Genomic DNA, 16,793 nt, shown 5'->3' with positions numbered 1-16,793 from the left:
GTTGTTTGTGCAAACAGGAGTTCTGAATGCTGACCTGATAGGTCCCCTTTCAGACAATAGCTTGCTGCTTAGTAACTAGAAGATTACCAGCAGAGTGATAAGAACCAGTAAATACCGAGGTGCCTAGAGCGGGAGAGCCCAGTTTTTGGAGGGGGTAGGAGGAGAGTCTGGGATGCTAAGTGCAGCTGTCATCATTCTGGGACCAAGTAGTGTCATGAGAATGGTTATATGAGTGCCAGACTGTGCTGCATCCCAGGAGGTGTGAAGTCCCTCTCGAGATGTACCCACTGTGTCTGCTGCTTTCTGCCTTGCCCAGTTATCTGGGTTGTCTTTAGCTATTCTTACATATGCATGGGGCTTACTCGTTGGTTCAGTGATAAAGAATCCATCAGCCAATGCAGGAGACAAAAATATTGGAGTGGGTAGCCATGCCCTCCTCCACGGGGCATTTTTGCCTGGAAAATGTCATGGACAGAGGAGTCTGGAGGGCTACAGTCCATAGGGTTGCAAAGAGTCAGACATGAGTGAATGACTAAGCCACCTCCACCACCACCACACATTCATAATTAGGACAAAAACTTTACCAAAATTATATTCTCAGACTTTCTTTGGTCTTTTTCTCCAAGGAAAGCGTGAGTGATTTAATTGCTAGAAGGTATAAAAATTATGTTCTGAGAGTAAAAGCTCTGTAGTGTGAATCCCTGATTGTTTGCTAGATAATGGTTAAACTCTTAACCCCAATTTCCTCTCTTAAAATGGAGGTAGTGGGAATTCCTATGCAATAAGGTTGTGAGATATAATCCATTGTAAATACCAGCATCATCACCATCACCGTCTAGTAATGTATACAGCTTTGGTGATGATTTTGTCCTAAATTGATGTCATGATCAGTTGTGGCCATTGGGTTGATTATCTGGGTGATGGAAATCTGTCTTAAGTTCTTCATGGGGTTGATGGTGATGGCAACATTTCAGATGAAGGTTTATGGAAATGTATATATATTGTTCAGATAAAGGATTGTGGATAAAACAGTGGCTCCACCTTTTCCTACATGTAAAGTAAGTTTTGTAGTTGAAGCTTCAGCTGTTTCTTTTTCTGAATGATAAACAGTTAACTCTCACACTGTACCTGAGCAGCCCTATTCACACAGGCCTATGAAGCAGTTCCTGTGGGTAAGCCTTCCCTCCTTTAGGTCTTGTCATTCACTTTTCAATGAAATTCCAGACTTCTTTAATCTTTATTTAATGTATTTTGCTCTTTGGCTGTACTGAAGGGGCAGTAAAGCATATTGGTAAGATTATTATGGGTTTTGGGGTTAGATTGCCTGGCTTAGAAGTCCCCTTCATGTTAGATGTATATCATAAAAGCAGTTACTTCTCTTTACCTGCACCTAATCTGTAGAATTGGAATAATATTATCAGTCTTAAAGAATTGCTGTGGCGATTAAATGACATATTGGGTAGAAAGCACTTAGAAGAGTTTCTAAAGCAAGGTAAGGGTCCAGTAAAAAAGGAACCATTATTAGGCTCCCAGTATCCTTTACAGTTAAACATTGAACCACCCCTTTATTTTTGTTACTTGTCAGTTTAAAGCATTTCAGAAAAGCTTTTCTGAACTTGAGGCATTGGTTAGGGGTTTTCAGATGTCTTCACACTTTAGTTGTAATGCTTTAAAATAATAATGTTTCATAATAATATGTTTAAAAATTAAGTACTGGGAGTTTAGCTTCTGTGCCCTTTTGTCTTGCAGGCTTGCTCAGCAATGACTGAAATGTCATTTCTGAGGGCACCACTGCCTGGAGTTCCTTAAAAGTCCTGGATCATTGTGTGCAGATGATTCCAAAGAAGTTAATTGTCTCATTACCTTGACTGTCCGCCACATTTTATTTCACAGCTTGTAGTCTTTAGTTCTTGCTTCATTCTTTCTGTATTTTTTACCTTTGTTTTTACACTTCTAATTTGAAATGGAAAATTTCATGTAAAGAAGACTGTAAAGGATTCTTAAAGTTTAAGGGTCAAATCTTAGTAATCTTTGTATCCCAGTGCCTGGCCAGCACCTCCTAGGTGTCCAGAACAAAAGGAAAGTCATTTCCTAATATACTGCTGAAAAATCATGTCAAAATGATGGGAAAAGTCTCTTAGTTAATTCACAGAGGTAATTTTTTGGTTTTGTTATTGTGCTTAAGTAGTTAAGTTTGGTTATTTTTTACTCTCCATTCCTCAAGTTAAGATAATGAATGCAGGTATAAGTTTGTTTCCAAAAGCATACAGTAAATCTGAAGTCCAATATATGGGTTAGCTTCCTTATTTGTAAAAGACATGAGCAAATGATCATTATATTCATTCTTTTGATAATGTTTTTCTTTTGTGCGGAGTAGGCTGGAAACACCCTGGAAAGTATTGTTAAGGCTATTTAATAGTGAAAGATGGACCAACTTTATCTTTTATATTATTAGCAAGTAATTTAGATTATTCACTAGTATTTTATGTTTTCATGCAGTTATACATTATTGCCATTATCTGTAGCAGCAAACTCTCAATAACCCCCATGTCAGACCCAGGAGTAATAGATAGAGTACACTTTAAATTGTAAATGAGTTTGATTACTGAAGTAAGTGGAGTTGTTAGGGTGATTTTTCTCTTCCTCCATCAGCAGAGGGATTGAAGGAGAGAGCGAGGTGGTGAGATGGTGAGGGGCAGGCAGGAGGCCAAGGCAGCTCGAGTGAGTGCAGTGCTGGTGGGTGTGGAAGTGGGAACAGAAATTTGAATTGTATAGGAGATAGTCATGACTTGCTGACCAGGGAAACGCTGAAGAAAGGGAGTGAGCTATGGAATAGAAGTTGTATGTTTCCCTAAGATAGGCGGAATCTAGTCCTTTAGGAAAATGTTTGTCTTACAGTGTAAACAATAGTGACTAAACATTTTGTACTCTGTCATAGTTGGGCAAACATTAGGATTAACAAAAAAGAAAGAAAAAATTTTTTTAATAATTGCTTTTTTTCTGGTAGTATTCTCAGAAGAGAGTTTCGGTGACTTGAAAGGTATTTTGCACACTATTTTTCAGGATGTGAAGACAGTTCAGTGAAAGGGAAGTGTTTTTTAATACTTCTTTCTGGATCCATCCATCTAAATATGGAGAAAAGTGACTTCCAAACTGCCCACATCAGCGACTTTGCTTTATGACTACTGGTTTGGGGTTCTTTGAATATACCCACATTTCTGATGTGGCTGAATATAAACCCCCCTTCCCCCAACCCCCTTAGCAGTTTGGAGGGAAAAGTTGATTGTTGAAAACTCTTCAAATCTTTTTGCGTCTGAGTTAAAATGGAAGCATTCCATAATTTAGATGTAACATCTTTATGGACACTTCATATATTGCAGTGTAATAGAACCAGAATTGACACGTTTTGTGGTATCTTTCTGGCTGAAGGTATGTCCACATTTTCACTTAATTTTAAAAGTTTTCAATTACTAACAAATTATAATTTCTGCTCTAAACTGTTAAGAGGAGGCAAAACATCGAGGGAAGAAAACTCTTTGGGAAAGGAATGGAAACTTGAAAAGATAAGCACAAGCATTATTCTTAGTGTGTTTTGGGGTGAAAGTATGTTATTCTCTGCTAGAAGACCAACCAGATGAATTTTACCTGTTGTGTTATGCAGTTCTCAGGAAAGCGGATTTACATACTCACATGTACACTTACTTCATGTGGATGTCAAATTAAACTGCCTGTTCTTGGGTTGAAGTTGCATGTCTTTGACAGCTGTCTGGGGCTGGATTGGGTCCTTTAACATCAGTTCAGGGCGTCTCATGCTAGGTCCAGCCATGTCAGTTCTCTGCGCCTGCTGTGAGGATACAAGCAGTGCAGACAGGTACTTAGGCATGGCTGGAGCCTAGCTGGTCTCCTCCAGTTGAGGAAGAATGATCCTCGCAGGTGTTATAATCAAACCTTTATACTTCACTTGCCTGAGTAAGCTGAAGTAGTCATAAAAGGTTAAAATGTAGCAAAAGTGTTGCTTATTATCCTATACGTTACAAATCAACACCAGAGAACAATTTGGTTAATTTAGTCTCAATAGTCAAGACATTTCTTATTTTATGGGTCAAGCATTCACTTTTTTTTTTTTTTAAGCATTCACTTTTTATAGTGAGTACTTAAAAATTTTTTTATAGTGGTAAAAATCCATAATATAAAACATATTATTTCAACCATATTTTAACCGTGCAGTTCAGTGGCACTAAGGACCTTCAGATTGTTGTAAGCATTCACATTTTGAGTGACTTAGTTCTCGCGTGTTATGCTTAAGGTAAAGAACGCCTCTAGGCTTCTTTACATAAAGAATCCACCTGCCAATGCAGGAGACTCAGGTTTGATCCCTTGGTCAGGAAAATCCCCTGGGGCTGGAAATGGCAATCCACTCCAGTATTCTTGCCTGGGAGATCCCAGGGACAGAGGATCCTGGTGGGCTGCAGGCTGCAGTCCATGGGGTCGCAAAAGAGTTGGACACAACTTAGCAACTAAATAACAACAAAGAGCATCTCTAACCTCTCAGAATTTAAAAACTCGTTGTATTAACATTGGTGCTTTGTAACTTTTGCATATCAGAATTACCTGAAGATTTTAAAAATGTACAAGCTGGCCTCCAGGCTAATTATAGGGAATTGTCAGATTGTCTAAGCCAAGGGGAATTGTCGTATTGTTGGAGGCAAGACCTTGGCATTAGTTTTGAAAAGCTTCATTGGTAATTTAATATGCAATGGAGATGGAGAATTTCTGGTTGACCTAACTCTCAGGATAGTTAAAGGAATTCTCATGGTGTGCTTTCCCAAGTACATCACATTGCATGTGCTATGTACCTGTCAGTTCATCAGGTTCATTTTCTTCAAGCATGTTTGCAAAGTGCTTAAAAATCTTCTATCTTGTAATTATATACTTAATAAGTAAACTCCTCATGGTGGTTGTCTTTGTTGAACCCATTAGTTAAAATTGGTCTTCAGTTGTTAAAAACTCCTGTAAGTAGTACATGCTGCTGCTAAGTCGCTTCAGTTGTGTCTGACTCTGTGCAACCCCATAGACAGCAGCCCACCAGGCTCCCCCATCCCTGGGATTCTCCAGGCAAGAACAGTGGGGTGGGTTGCTATTTCCTTCTCCAGTGCATGAAAGTGAAAAGTCAAAGTCAAGTCGCTCAGTTGTGTCCGACTCTTTGCGACCCCATGGACTGCAGCCAACCAGGCTCCTCCATCCATGGGATTTTCCAGGCAAGAGTACTGGAGTGGGGTGCCATCATCTCCGCAGGGTCATCAAACCAATTTGAGTTTATTCCTTTCAGCAGAGACTGGATTTATTTTACCTTCATTTAGATGTAAACACAACAACTCACCAATTATAAACTACTAAAACTAAAAGTTGATCAAAATAGGTAAGATTGTACACGGTGGATTAAGCTGAAAAAGTGAAAGGAGAAAATAACCGTTTTACCGCTTGCTGCTTGCAGAAACTGTGTTTAGCTCTGGTGCCACTTGACTTGGTGGAAGAGTTGGGCTAGAACTACTGCTTCCCTCTTTGTTTCCTTCATAGATCTTGCCTCATACTTTGAATCATGTAGGTGCCCAGAAAACAGCTTGGTATTTGGCTCGTGATCTCCCTTCAGCATACCTGAACCTAGAGTATTACATGCAGGGTCAGATGATGACAATTACCAGTAACTTTAGCTTAGATTACAATCACCTGGGGCTTGTTAAAACACAGATTTGCTGGTACCACCCCCAGGGTTTCTGGTTTAGGCCTGAGATAGGTGAGGTGAGTCCTGAGAATTTGTGTTTATAACAAGTTCCCGGGGATACTGATGTTCATGATTCTGGGACCAGGCCTTGAGAACAACTTTGAGGGAGGAGAATTTTGGGAAGAGGGGCACTTGTAAGAAGAGGGGATTTATAGAGAAGTGCTTTTAAATGGAATCTCTGGTGGTTCAGTGGTAAAGAATACGCCGGCAGTGCAGGAGACGCTGCTTCAATCCCTTGGTCGTCAGGAAGATCCCATGGAGAAGAAAATGGCTACTCAACCGCTTCAGTTTTCTTGCTTGGGAAATCTCTTGGACAGAGGGGCCTGGAGGGCTGCAGTCCATGGAGTCCCAAAGACTTGGACACGACTTAGCAACTAAACCACCACCATGCCCTTAAAAGAGAAAATTCTCAGGATTAAGTTTGGTCATAAAATGGACACGACTGAGTGACTTCACTTTCACTTTCATGCATTGGAGAAGGAAATGGCAACCCACTCCAGTGTTCTTGTCTGGAGAACCCCAGGGACGGGGGAGCCTGGTGGGCTGCCATCCCTGGAGTCGCACAGAGTCGGACATGACTGAAGCAACTTAGCAGCATAAAATGGACAAAAGGAAGAAAATTCTTGTAAATGCAGACAAATAAAAGAATGACTGGCTTAAATTCTTCAGTTGTATGCTCAAAAATAGAATTTTTTCTTAATCTGAAAACTTCCCCCTTCCTTCCATTAGAGTTTTAATGAACTGGGGTTTGAATCAGGGTCTCTTTTCAAAGGATTTGTTTGTATAATCTTTCCATTTATACCTCCTTATTCAATTGCCATTTTATCAGGAATTCTTTTTCTCTGTGCCTCAGTTCAGATATGGTAAGAATAAATACAATTGCCAAAGATATTCTAGGACTATTTTGGAGTTTAATGGATAGTATTATGTAGTATTTGGGGATCACTGAGTTGGGAAACTTATGCAAATATGAGAAGTATTCTAAACAAATAAACAATATCTGATACTCTATTCAAGTAATAAGCAAGTACCTCCCCTCCCCTTGACAGCTAGGGGGTAGTAAAAGAAAAAGCCAAAGGGGAGGATAAGAAGAAGTCAGGGAACTAATATGGAAGTTGGTGCCACTCTGTAAAGTATTCTAAAGAAACAGTTAAGATTTTTAAAGCATAAAACTAAGGGAAAAGGAAGTGACTCAGAATTCAAAATAGATAGGGCTCTTTACCAGTAAAGATCTGGAATGGGAGGAACGAGAGGAGAAGCAATCCATGAGAAGCAGTTGGGGTTAGTGAGCGACTCCATAGTAACATGAAAAACAGGATTATACATATTGCCTTTTTTTCCCTTCTGTGGACAGGGCACCATTGTAGAAATTTAGAACGTTGTGTTCTGTTTTAAAAATCTGTTTCAAGAGTCAAATTGAATTCCAGACCAATTGTTAGTAATTCAAGTTACAACTCTTGAGGAGTTTTCTCATGATCTCCAGATGAGTTCTGCCATTGTTCTGTGAATTTTCATTAATCATTTTTCTACTCATTGCACCTGTCATGCTAGTATCAGCAATTAACATTCCTCAGAGTTGAATAGAATGCCAGCCTCCATCTCAGATGGAACTGGAGAACAACAGGTACATTCTACCTATTTCTTGGCTATACCCAGGGTAGTCAGAAGGCAAGTAATTAACTCTAGAAGAGACTTTGGAGAAAATGAGATTCTTTAGAAATTGAGCCAGAGTGCTGAAAAGTAGCTCTGGGTAATGTACTTAGGGGACATAGGAAATGGCTCAACAGGAAGGGTGAAATGGCCTTGCTAATCTGGCCTCTTTAAATTTACATCAAGCCTATTTCCCTTCCTTGATACAAATCTTTACACTCTCAACAGTCCCACTGTTTTGTGCAACTTTAAAAAAAAAAATGAACTTAAGTTCACATCAAAGGTCATTGGACTTGAACCCATATAGTAAAAATCAGTTGATATTGTTAATTTTTCTTTTCCTTTTTAAAAACTATATATATATGTAGTGTGTGTGTATATATATATATATATATATAAATATATGCTGCTGATGCTGAGTCACTTCAGTCGTGTTCGACTCTGTGCGACCCCATAAACGGCAGCCCACCAGGCTCCCCCGTCCCTGGGATTCTCCAGGCAAGAACACTGGAATGGGTTGCCATTTCCTTCTCCAATGCATAAAAGTGAAAGTGAAGACGCTCAGTCCTATCTGACTCTTAACGACCCCATGGACTGCAGCCTACCAGGCTCCTCCATATATATAAATTACATAAATAAATAAATATTTAAATATATATTCTTTCCTGGTGGCTCAGATAAGAATCTTCCTGCAATGCAAGAGACCAAGGTTTGATCTCTGGGGCAGGAGGATCCCCGGAGAAGAGAATGGCAACCCACTCCATTATTCTTGCCTATAGAACTCTATGGACAGAGGAACCCTGTTCATAGGATCACAAAGAGTCAGACACACTGAGTGACTAACACACACACATATACATTTTATTGATTGATTGACTTATCTGAATGTGCCAGGTCTTGACTGTGGCATGACGGATCTTCAGTTGCAGCATTCAGACTGTTAGTTGCAGCATGTGGGATCTAGTTCCCTGACCAGGGATCGAACCCGGACACCCTGCAACAGGAGCTCAGAGTCCCACGTGCCAGACCACCAGGGAAGTCCCCTAAATAATACTTTAAAATAGTTTCATTTGTTTATCTCTGGCTGTGCTAAAGCTGCATGGCCCTTCTCCAGTTGAGGGGAGCTCGGGCTGCTCCTTGCCATGGCTGCTTCTGTTGTGGAGCACAGGCTCTAGGACACAGGCCCAGTAGTTGTGGTGCGCGTGCTTAGTTGCTTGGCTGCACGTGGGATCTTCCCGGAGCAGAGATTGAACCCATGTCTCCTGCATTGGCGGTGGATGCTTTACCATTGAGCCACCAGGGAAGCCCTCTCTTTGCTTCTAAATGAAGAAACCTGACAAAACCTGCCTCTGATTAAAGGAAGAGAATGCACTGATAGAGTTTAACAACGTTTCCATTCAGTGTGGTTTCTTTGATCATCAAACACTTCACTTTGCTCACCTCAGAATAAGAGAATGGGACCAAATGGTTTCTAAAATTCTTCTTACCTCTCAATTTATCTTTCCTCTGTCACTTTTATTCCCCTAGAGTTTTCTGCCATTTTAGATCTTAATTTCACGAGAAGACTATAACTTAATAGGTTCAAGCGTGGGCAGATTTCAAGAGCTTAATTATCTAGAATTTTCTTTTTGAAAGTGAGATGTTAAACTATCATTTAGGACTCTTAATGTATCATAAATTAATTTTGACTGGTAACCAAAAAAAGAGAAAATTATCCAGTACGTATTTTTTTCTTTGTCTTAATAATTGCTATGTTAAAAAAAGGTATGTACCTAGTGTTTGCCAGGTACTTTATATCACTTGTCAACCCTGGCTGCACATTTGAATCACCATGATTAAAAGAAGTGCTTGGGTTCCACCTCCAAAGACTTGGATGTAGTTGGTACCCAGTATTTTTTTTGTGGGGGTGGGGGTGGGTGGGTCATGCTGCTTTGCTTGCCAATCTTAGTTCCCCAAGCAGGGATTGAACCTGGGCCCCAGCAGTGAAAGTGCCGAATCCTAACCATTGGACTTCCCTCCAGTATATTTTTAAAGATAGAATTGTCATAAGTAGATAGTTAACACTGTTTTCAGTAAAACAGTTATTTTTATGCCATCTGATATTTAGGTTATTAAATTATTTGTGAATGGAAAGAATCATGAAAACATAAAAAGTGACACTTTCTCCTCCTGGGTGTACAGCCTCAGCTGAAGGGTCTGTATGTGCCTTTGCTCCCTGCCTGGTGCCCACTGCTTGTTCATGAACTGGCTAAAATTACCTTGCCGCTTTCCCTGTCTCTTATCTCTGAAACAGCACGTGTGGTTGTCCTTTTTATATTGGTTTCATAGGTTACTTGCTATCATTTTATTGAATCTGTGATGTGGTTGACTTTGAGATACACCAGCATTTTATGTATATCTACATGAGAAAATTCTGTCAATTAAACTGACTTACCATTAGTGAAAAAGTTGGCTTAAAGCTCAACATTCAGAAAACGAAGATCATGGCATCCGGTCCCATCACTTCATGGGAAATAGATGGAGAAACAGTGGAAACAGTGTCAGACTTTATTTTTTTGGGGCTCCAAAATCTCTGCAGATGGTGATTGCAGCCATGAAATTAAAAGACGCTTACTCCTTGGAAGAAAAGTTATGACCAACCTAGATAGCATGTTGAAAAGCAGAGACATTACTTTGCCGACTAAGGTCCGTCTAGTCAAGGCTATGGTTTTTCCAGTAGTCATGTATGGATGTGAGAGTTGGACTGTGAAGAAGGCTGAGCACTGAAGAACTGATGCTTTTGAACTGTGGTGTTGGAGAAGACTCTTGAGAGTCCCTTGGACTGCAAGGAGATCCAACCAGTCCATTCTGAAGGAGATCAACCCTGGGATTTCTTTGGAAGGAATGATGCTAAAGCTGAAACTCCAGTACTTTGGCCACCTCATGCGAAGAGTTGACTCATTGGAAAAGACTTTGATGCTGGGAGGGAACTGGGGGCAGGAGAAGAAGGGGACGACCGAGGATGCGATGGCTGGATGGCATCACTGACTCAATGGACACGAGTCTGGGAGTTGTTGATGGACAGGGAGGCCTGGTGTGCTGCAGTTCATGGGGTTGCAAAGAGTCTGAGCGACTGAACTGAACTGTGCTGTAAGATGCTTTCCTTTTCCTGAGATGTTAAAATGAGAAAACAAAAAGTTACTTGGAATTCATGAAATACATTTATTTAGTTTTCAGTTTCTCTTCCAGATTTAATTAGGTAATTGAAAATCACAAATTGATATGGTTCTGTCCTGATTTTGTGTTTGCATCATCATTTTGTGCGTGTATGTAAAAATTGAAATAGCTTACTATTCTACTTCTCAGTTGTAGAGATATGACTCATTTGTTTAAACATCATATTCTCTAAATATGCCCTGGAGGATTTATACACAAGTCATAATCTTGTGATGCTCTTTGTTTTAGCTTCTCACCAAATGTCTCTGTTGCCCTCTGCCAAAAGGGTTATTTTGAAATTTGTGTATATGTATGCATACACACGCACATTCACACAGTGTATATGAACGTATGTGTTTGCCAGTGTTACCACTGGTGTCTGCTTTAACCTTTTGGTGAAATCTACACTTTGGGATTTAAGACTTTCAAGGCTCTTCTGCTCTTCATCTCTGTGCTGGATGTTGCAGCAGCCTGCTGTTAAAAACAATGCAGTCTAGTTCAGTGATGTTATCATGCATTTCTAATGTGTATATGTGGCAAATACTTCATTTTCTTTGCATAGTCCCTCTTCTCTTTTCTTCTCCTCCCTCCTCCTAGATTCCTTCCCTCTCTCCCTTCTTTCCTTCTTCCCTCCCTCCTCTTCCTAGTTTCCTCCCTTCCCACCTTTCCTACAGTGTTAGCTAAGACATTACTTTTGTCTCTAGATCATCCACCTCTAAAAACTTCCCTTGTGTAATAACTAATTTAAATTTATTTCAGCTGTACAAGTAGCATATATGATTTGGTAGTTTTTATTTTTGAGATAATTTTAAAGCTTTATTGTGGTTTATCAGAGCACGAGGGTATTTTCTTTGGTCAAAATGCTTTGGATTTATTTAAAGCCTGTGGTAGCCAATTAACTTTGGAATATTTGTTTGGTTTTCAGTAAATTAGTAGGTAGCCGTCTAGAATTTTCTTTTTCCCCATAAGGAGGTGCTGGTGATACTCAGTCCTTGTCTGAAGGCCAGGTTTGATGGAGTGACCCTTTAGATTAGATGCATTGTTAGTGTTCATTTTCACAAACGGTTGAAATAAAAGAAGAGTACCTTTTACTCACTAAATCTCTGAGTACCTATGGTATTTGATTTTCCTCTGTCCTCTGGCTCCTCTTCATGGGAACGTTTGTTGTGCAGCAACTTGTGGCGTCCTGACTATGTGATTTTCTTTTCTGGTTTGCTCCTAGTGCCTCTCTTGCTCCTAATGCCTCTCGGAAACTAAATGGTCTCTCTTGCACTTGGGTCTGTGTGTGTACACGTGTGGTTGGGGTAGTTAACACCTCTCTACGTGGTGGCCCAGCGCCTTCCAGAACTGCTAGGGCGTATTGCCTTAGCCATGTCTCGGCAGCGTGTGTGTGTGTGTTACTCCGCTTCTCGTCCCTCATAACACCCTTCTCCATGTCCTCAACTACTCTCTGTCTTCACCCCCTTCCTCTCCTATTTCTTCTAATATTCTCCGTGGAATGGAGATATTTGCTTTAGCAAACCGGGTGTTTCTGGAGAGAAAGATTTGACCTTTGGGCTGTCCACCTAAGAAGACCTTCCTCCTCTAAGAGTGGAAGGAAAAAGCCCTTAACTTCAGACATTTCTGAGAAAATTCACTTAAAAAATTTTTTATTTTTTTTTAACAGGATCTCTAGTCTAAATTTGCAGCCAATTATGAAACTCCCAGGTGTCCTGGATGCATAGGAGCCCTGCGGTTGTAGCCTGTTAACCTTAATCATGTCGGTTTACATGGGCAGGGTTGGCTCTGGACCTTACTGAGCCAGCTGCATAGAGTACAGCATTGTTGTTCATGCGGCGTATCTCTGTGCACCGTGATTTGTTTGCTTCTTGTCAGGAATCCATCCAGTGAGATATCATGATAACTTCTGGCAGGGCTTGTTTGTTTACTGTTTTTATTGTGTGTGTTTAGAAGGGGGGAAAAAAAAGGCCTATAGTGATCAGCTCTGTGTGTCAGCCCTTTAGGTCAGGTTTTCCGTCCTGACTCAATGCGTGTCAGGGCTGCGGAGACTGGTGGGTTGGGTGTGCAGAATTTCCTCTGTCGGACTGAGGAGCCAGAAAGCCACGATGAAGTTTGATTTGGCTTGTGGCAGCCTTTTCCAAATATGAGTTTGGATGCAGTACAGTACGTCCTCTAAGAAAAAGAGGAGAAGGGAAACCAATAACTCTGTAACTGGAAATATTTGGGGAACATTTCAAAATGGGGAAACTCTAACCTGTAGTGTTTGGAGTCTCCCTTAAGCCTGGGTTGGTGTGGTGCACAGAGGCCAGGCTTTTTTTTTCCAGGCTGAGCGTTCCCTTTGCTTGAGGGAAACCATAGAGCAGCCTCTGTCCTGCGGGCGCTGCACGCTGACGTGCTCCAGACAGTCTTGAATGTGACCTGGCAGCCAGCGCCGATTCCTGCTGACGTGGCCTCCCACCACCGAGCAGAACAGAGCCGTCTCAGTGTGCTGAGCAAGGAGCGGCCCAGGGCTTGAATCACCAGTGGGATAAGGAACACATTAAGAGGGGAAAGCGCCTAGCTGTTCAGGTTTCCTTCTAGATATACTTAAAAGACACCTTTTTTTTATAGGAAGGGAGGAGGAGGAAGAAAAACAGAAGTGAAGAATGCGACGAGAATCCAACAGTGATTTGTTTGGCCCATAGGAAGGGTTTCTTATCAGCAGGAGTTCACTTCTGGGGTGAGACCCAGACTGCTGCAGACATCTGAAAGGAGGCTTTAGAAGGCCAGACTGGGCTGCAGCCTGCTCAGGCCACACTCCTACAGAGGTCGGTGGGAGTATGGACTCCCTGTCATATCCTGCAGACAGACATTCCAAAAAAACAAAACTGTCGTTTGTGTCTTGGTGGAAAAAGCTCTCTCCACATGGTAGGAACTGGAGAAACGGACTCTTGAGAGCAACTGTTTAGGAGCAAATACTGTTACTCAGTTTTCCCATCTGTGTTATCAGCATCCCATTGGATGCTATGTATTGGCTTATGTTTCAACCACCGCCTGTTTCTTTGAATTTGCTTTTTTGCAAAGGTCCAGGTATAGCTCCTTGTTACCTTCTAATGGAGCCATGAAAGTCAAGCTGTCATGGAATTTTAGAGTGAGATGGGACTTAAATTCTGATGTAGACCTTCAGTGGCTTCGCCTGTTTTTAAAGGTTATTGTAGAACCTTTTATTCAGTTCATCTGATATGGACATCCACTGTACAAAACAGATGGCGCTGATTGAGGGCAGAGGCCTGAGGCACACCTGCTCCTCTTTCTTCTGATAAAGGCTCTTAAAACTTCCCCTGACCACCTTGCCCTCCTAGCATGCACATGTGGAAAAACCAAAAATCACTGATCGAATGCACCATTTCCATTTTATAGGTGAGGAAATTTTGTTTCAGGTCAGTTTGTTAGATAATATTACAGTGACTTTCAAAGTGCCTTAGAGTAAAAGTTCTTTGATCTGTCTCTTACTTTTGAGCCTTCACAGTCTCTTAGCTATTGCGACAGCCTCGCTGGCCTCCCTGCCTCCAGCACAGCTTCAGGGCAGACAGCGTTGCTTATGTCTTATAGGCTGTGCACTGTCTTATAGGCTGTCTGTGTGTGTGCGCAGTCAGTCTGACTCTTTGCGGCCCTGTGGACTATAGCCTGCCAGGCTCCTCTGCCCATGGAATTTTCCTGGCAAGAATACTGGAGTGGGGTGCCATTTCCTACGCCAAGGGGTCTTCCCAACCCAGGGATCGAACCCGCGTCTCTTGTGTCTCCTGCATTGGCAGGTGGATTCTTTATCACTAGGACCACCTGGGAATCCCTCTGGAGAGATGGGAATCAGCAAGTACGACCCAGATGGCGTGAGTAAGACCCAGCTGATGGCACTTGTGAGGTGAATTGAGGGATGGCAGTGAGACTGGGGATGAAGTGAACCATTTGAAAGGAAGAAACGTCAGCACTTTTTAAGCATGGTTAAGTTTTAGAGTATGGTTTAAATTACAGAAATTGGATATGGAAGAGTAACCAAGGGAACTTAGTCAAAATGATTCTCAAACACCCAGCCAAGGCAATCGGGAGAATGTGCAGCCTGCCTGCCATAGATACTAGGAAAATGTTCTTACTTTTCAGTTCTCTGGGTCCTCTTGCTTCTTTAGATTGAGGACTCGCTGCCAGTTGAGACCTGATTTTCTTTACTGTTTCCGCGTCTCCACATGATTGCCAGGTGGCTTTTGACGTGTGGTATAACCCTTACTTAGTTCCTGGTGTATCATTTATTTGTAGAAGTCATTTGAATGTGTTCTTCAGTGGGTTGTTTACTCTAGGTTACGGAATGAAGCTGAGGTAAATTCAGATCCATCGTACGGATCTCATTCCTGGTTCAGTGCTGGCTTTTCTGCATAGCCCCACAAATCTAGTGAGTAGGTGGACTTGGACTTAAACACTGTGGGAATTATTTACAGTGGCTGTATATTCCAGTGTCTCCTCTCTCCTGCAAGCCACGTTCTTCTGTTGCTGTCCAGATTACTCCCCTCAGCTCAGTCAACTGAAGCCTCTGCCCATAGCAAATGAATTCTCAGAAGAGCAAACAGGGTAGGAATGGAATGGAGGGGATGGGGTAGTAAAAGTATAACAGACCTACTTACATTCTTAGTAAGGTCATCTGACTTCCTTTAAGGAGGCTTTGAATTTTCTTGGGCCATCAATGGGTAGAATTAGAAAGTTATTCAAATTATTTGTGGCGTTTTGTTGTTGACGTTGCAGACTGGGTGTACACCTTGTGAAGACTAGAAGGGGAGAAACAATTTTAGCTGTTGATCTTGCTTCAGTGGTAGCGGTGCTGTGTATGTAATTCTTATGCATTCCCCTCCTCAGTTTATACTGGGGGGAAAAAATTACCCAGAGACTTCTTTCCAAAGCTTTTCATAGAAGTTCTTTTCTTCATGTACAACTGTGAGTAGGAAGCCTGGGCAGTGGGAGCAATCATTCTTTTGTGTGATGTTAATGAGATAATTTCTGCATTACAAATCTTCAGGACGCTCTTTGTTTCAATGAAACTTCAGAGACTTTTTGCAGAGCCACTTTACCAAGTCTCTTTGCTTCATTTAAGCAAAGTCTTTATTAATTTCATGTGTTTTGCTGTCATCAGTTGCATAAACTAACTCGATTGTTTTGAATGAAAGAATTCAGGCCACCATGTGTTTGGTGTCTTCTCTTTTCTCCTTCTGTCTCCCCAGTATAATTTGACCAAGTCTAGTTAAGAGTTGCTATTGTTCCCACCACAGCCACCCACTCGGAGTGGTAACCGCCAAGTGTCAGTTCATCCTGGTGTTGGAGGAAGTCAAGAGGAAGTGTTCAGGGTTGACTGCAGAATTATTGCCAGGAGGCTGGGCGCCTGATAGCGGGCGGGCCTTCACAGGGGCTGCCAGCGAGGGACGGGCACAGGAATTTCCGTCACACTGCAAGAGGGAACAGGGTAGCCCGAGGGTGCCACGCTGCCAGCCAGGACCTTGAGCCCTTCTTTGTACTGTTTGCTGATGGGACCTGGAAGGGCTTATTGTGGAGGCATTCACAGGGCAAGGTGGCTGTTGCGATTTTTGAAATATTTTTCGGTGCTCATTCTCCAAAGCAACTGGAGTTTCTTAGGTTAAAAAGCAGCTAATGAATCTGTTTGATCTTGATGTGGAAATGAACCATATCAAATTCCAGGTCAAATCGCTTTCCCCCGTAGAATGTTTGCTTAACCTTTTGAGGTATACTTCATCAGATTATGGACTAGAGAAAGTTTATTTGTCCTCAGTTTTCTAATCTATAGGGTGGCATAGCTATTATTCCAATAATGCTCTTAACTGTAGACCTAATTTTGTCTACAAATAAGAAAAGTCAGATTTACAAATGGATTATAAAAATTAGTAGGTACAATGTGTAGCTTAATCATACAAGCACTCCCATATATGGCATCATTCTTAAAAAATACGTTGCCATCTGGTCCCGTTTATCTCAGATGAAAAAAGAATACAGCTTTTTTTCTTGCTTATTTTAATTCTCATTAAGCTGCCAGCTAATATTATTATCCTTACTTAAAACACAATGAAAGTTCAGAATGACTAAATAACTTATGCACAGTAGTGTTAGTAGCAGAACCAGATTTTGGTCTCAA

The 16,793-nt window shown here is 41.4% G+C and overlaps 1 protein-coding gene across 6 annotated transcripts in view; it reads left to right on the top strand.

The window, feature by feature from the left end:
• FNDC3B (fibronectin type III domain containing 3B) overlaps positions 1 to 16,793 on the top strand; it is a 355,159-nt gene that overhangs the window by 107,652 nt on the left and 230,714 nt on the right. The window contains exon 2 of one of the 6 annotated variants that reach the window (XM_060393646.1): positions 1,750 to 14,496. The exons of the other annotated variants lie outside the window; for them this stretch is intronic. Within the exon in view, the coding sequence (XP_060249629.1) occupies positions 14,313 to 14,496 (184 nt within the window). The 5' untranslated portion in view covers positions 1,750 to 14,312. The remainder of the gene's footprint in view (positions 1 to 1,749; positions 14,497 to 16,793) is intronic. 6 annotated transcript variants of the gene reach the window in all.

The sequence above is a fragment of the Ovis aries genome, chromosome 1 (genome assembly GCF_016772045.2).
Source record: "Ovis aries strain OAR_USU_Benz2616 breed Rambouillet chromosome 1, ARS-UI_Ramb_v3.0, whole genome shotgun sequence".
NCBI classification, from domain to species: domain Eukaryota; kingdom Metazoa; phylum Chordata; class Mammalia; order Artiodactyla; family Bovidae; genus Ovis; species Ovis aries.
The sequence above is the reverse complement of the archived record's forward strand: the minus strand, read 5'-3'. Positions and strand labels throughout refer to the sequence as shown.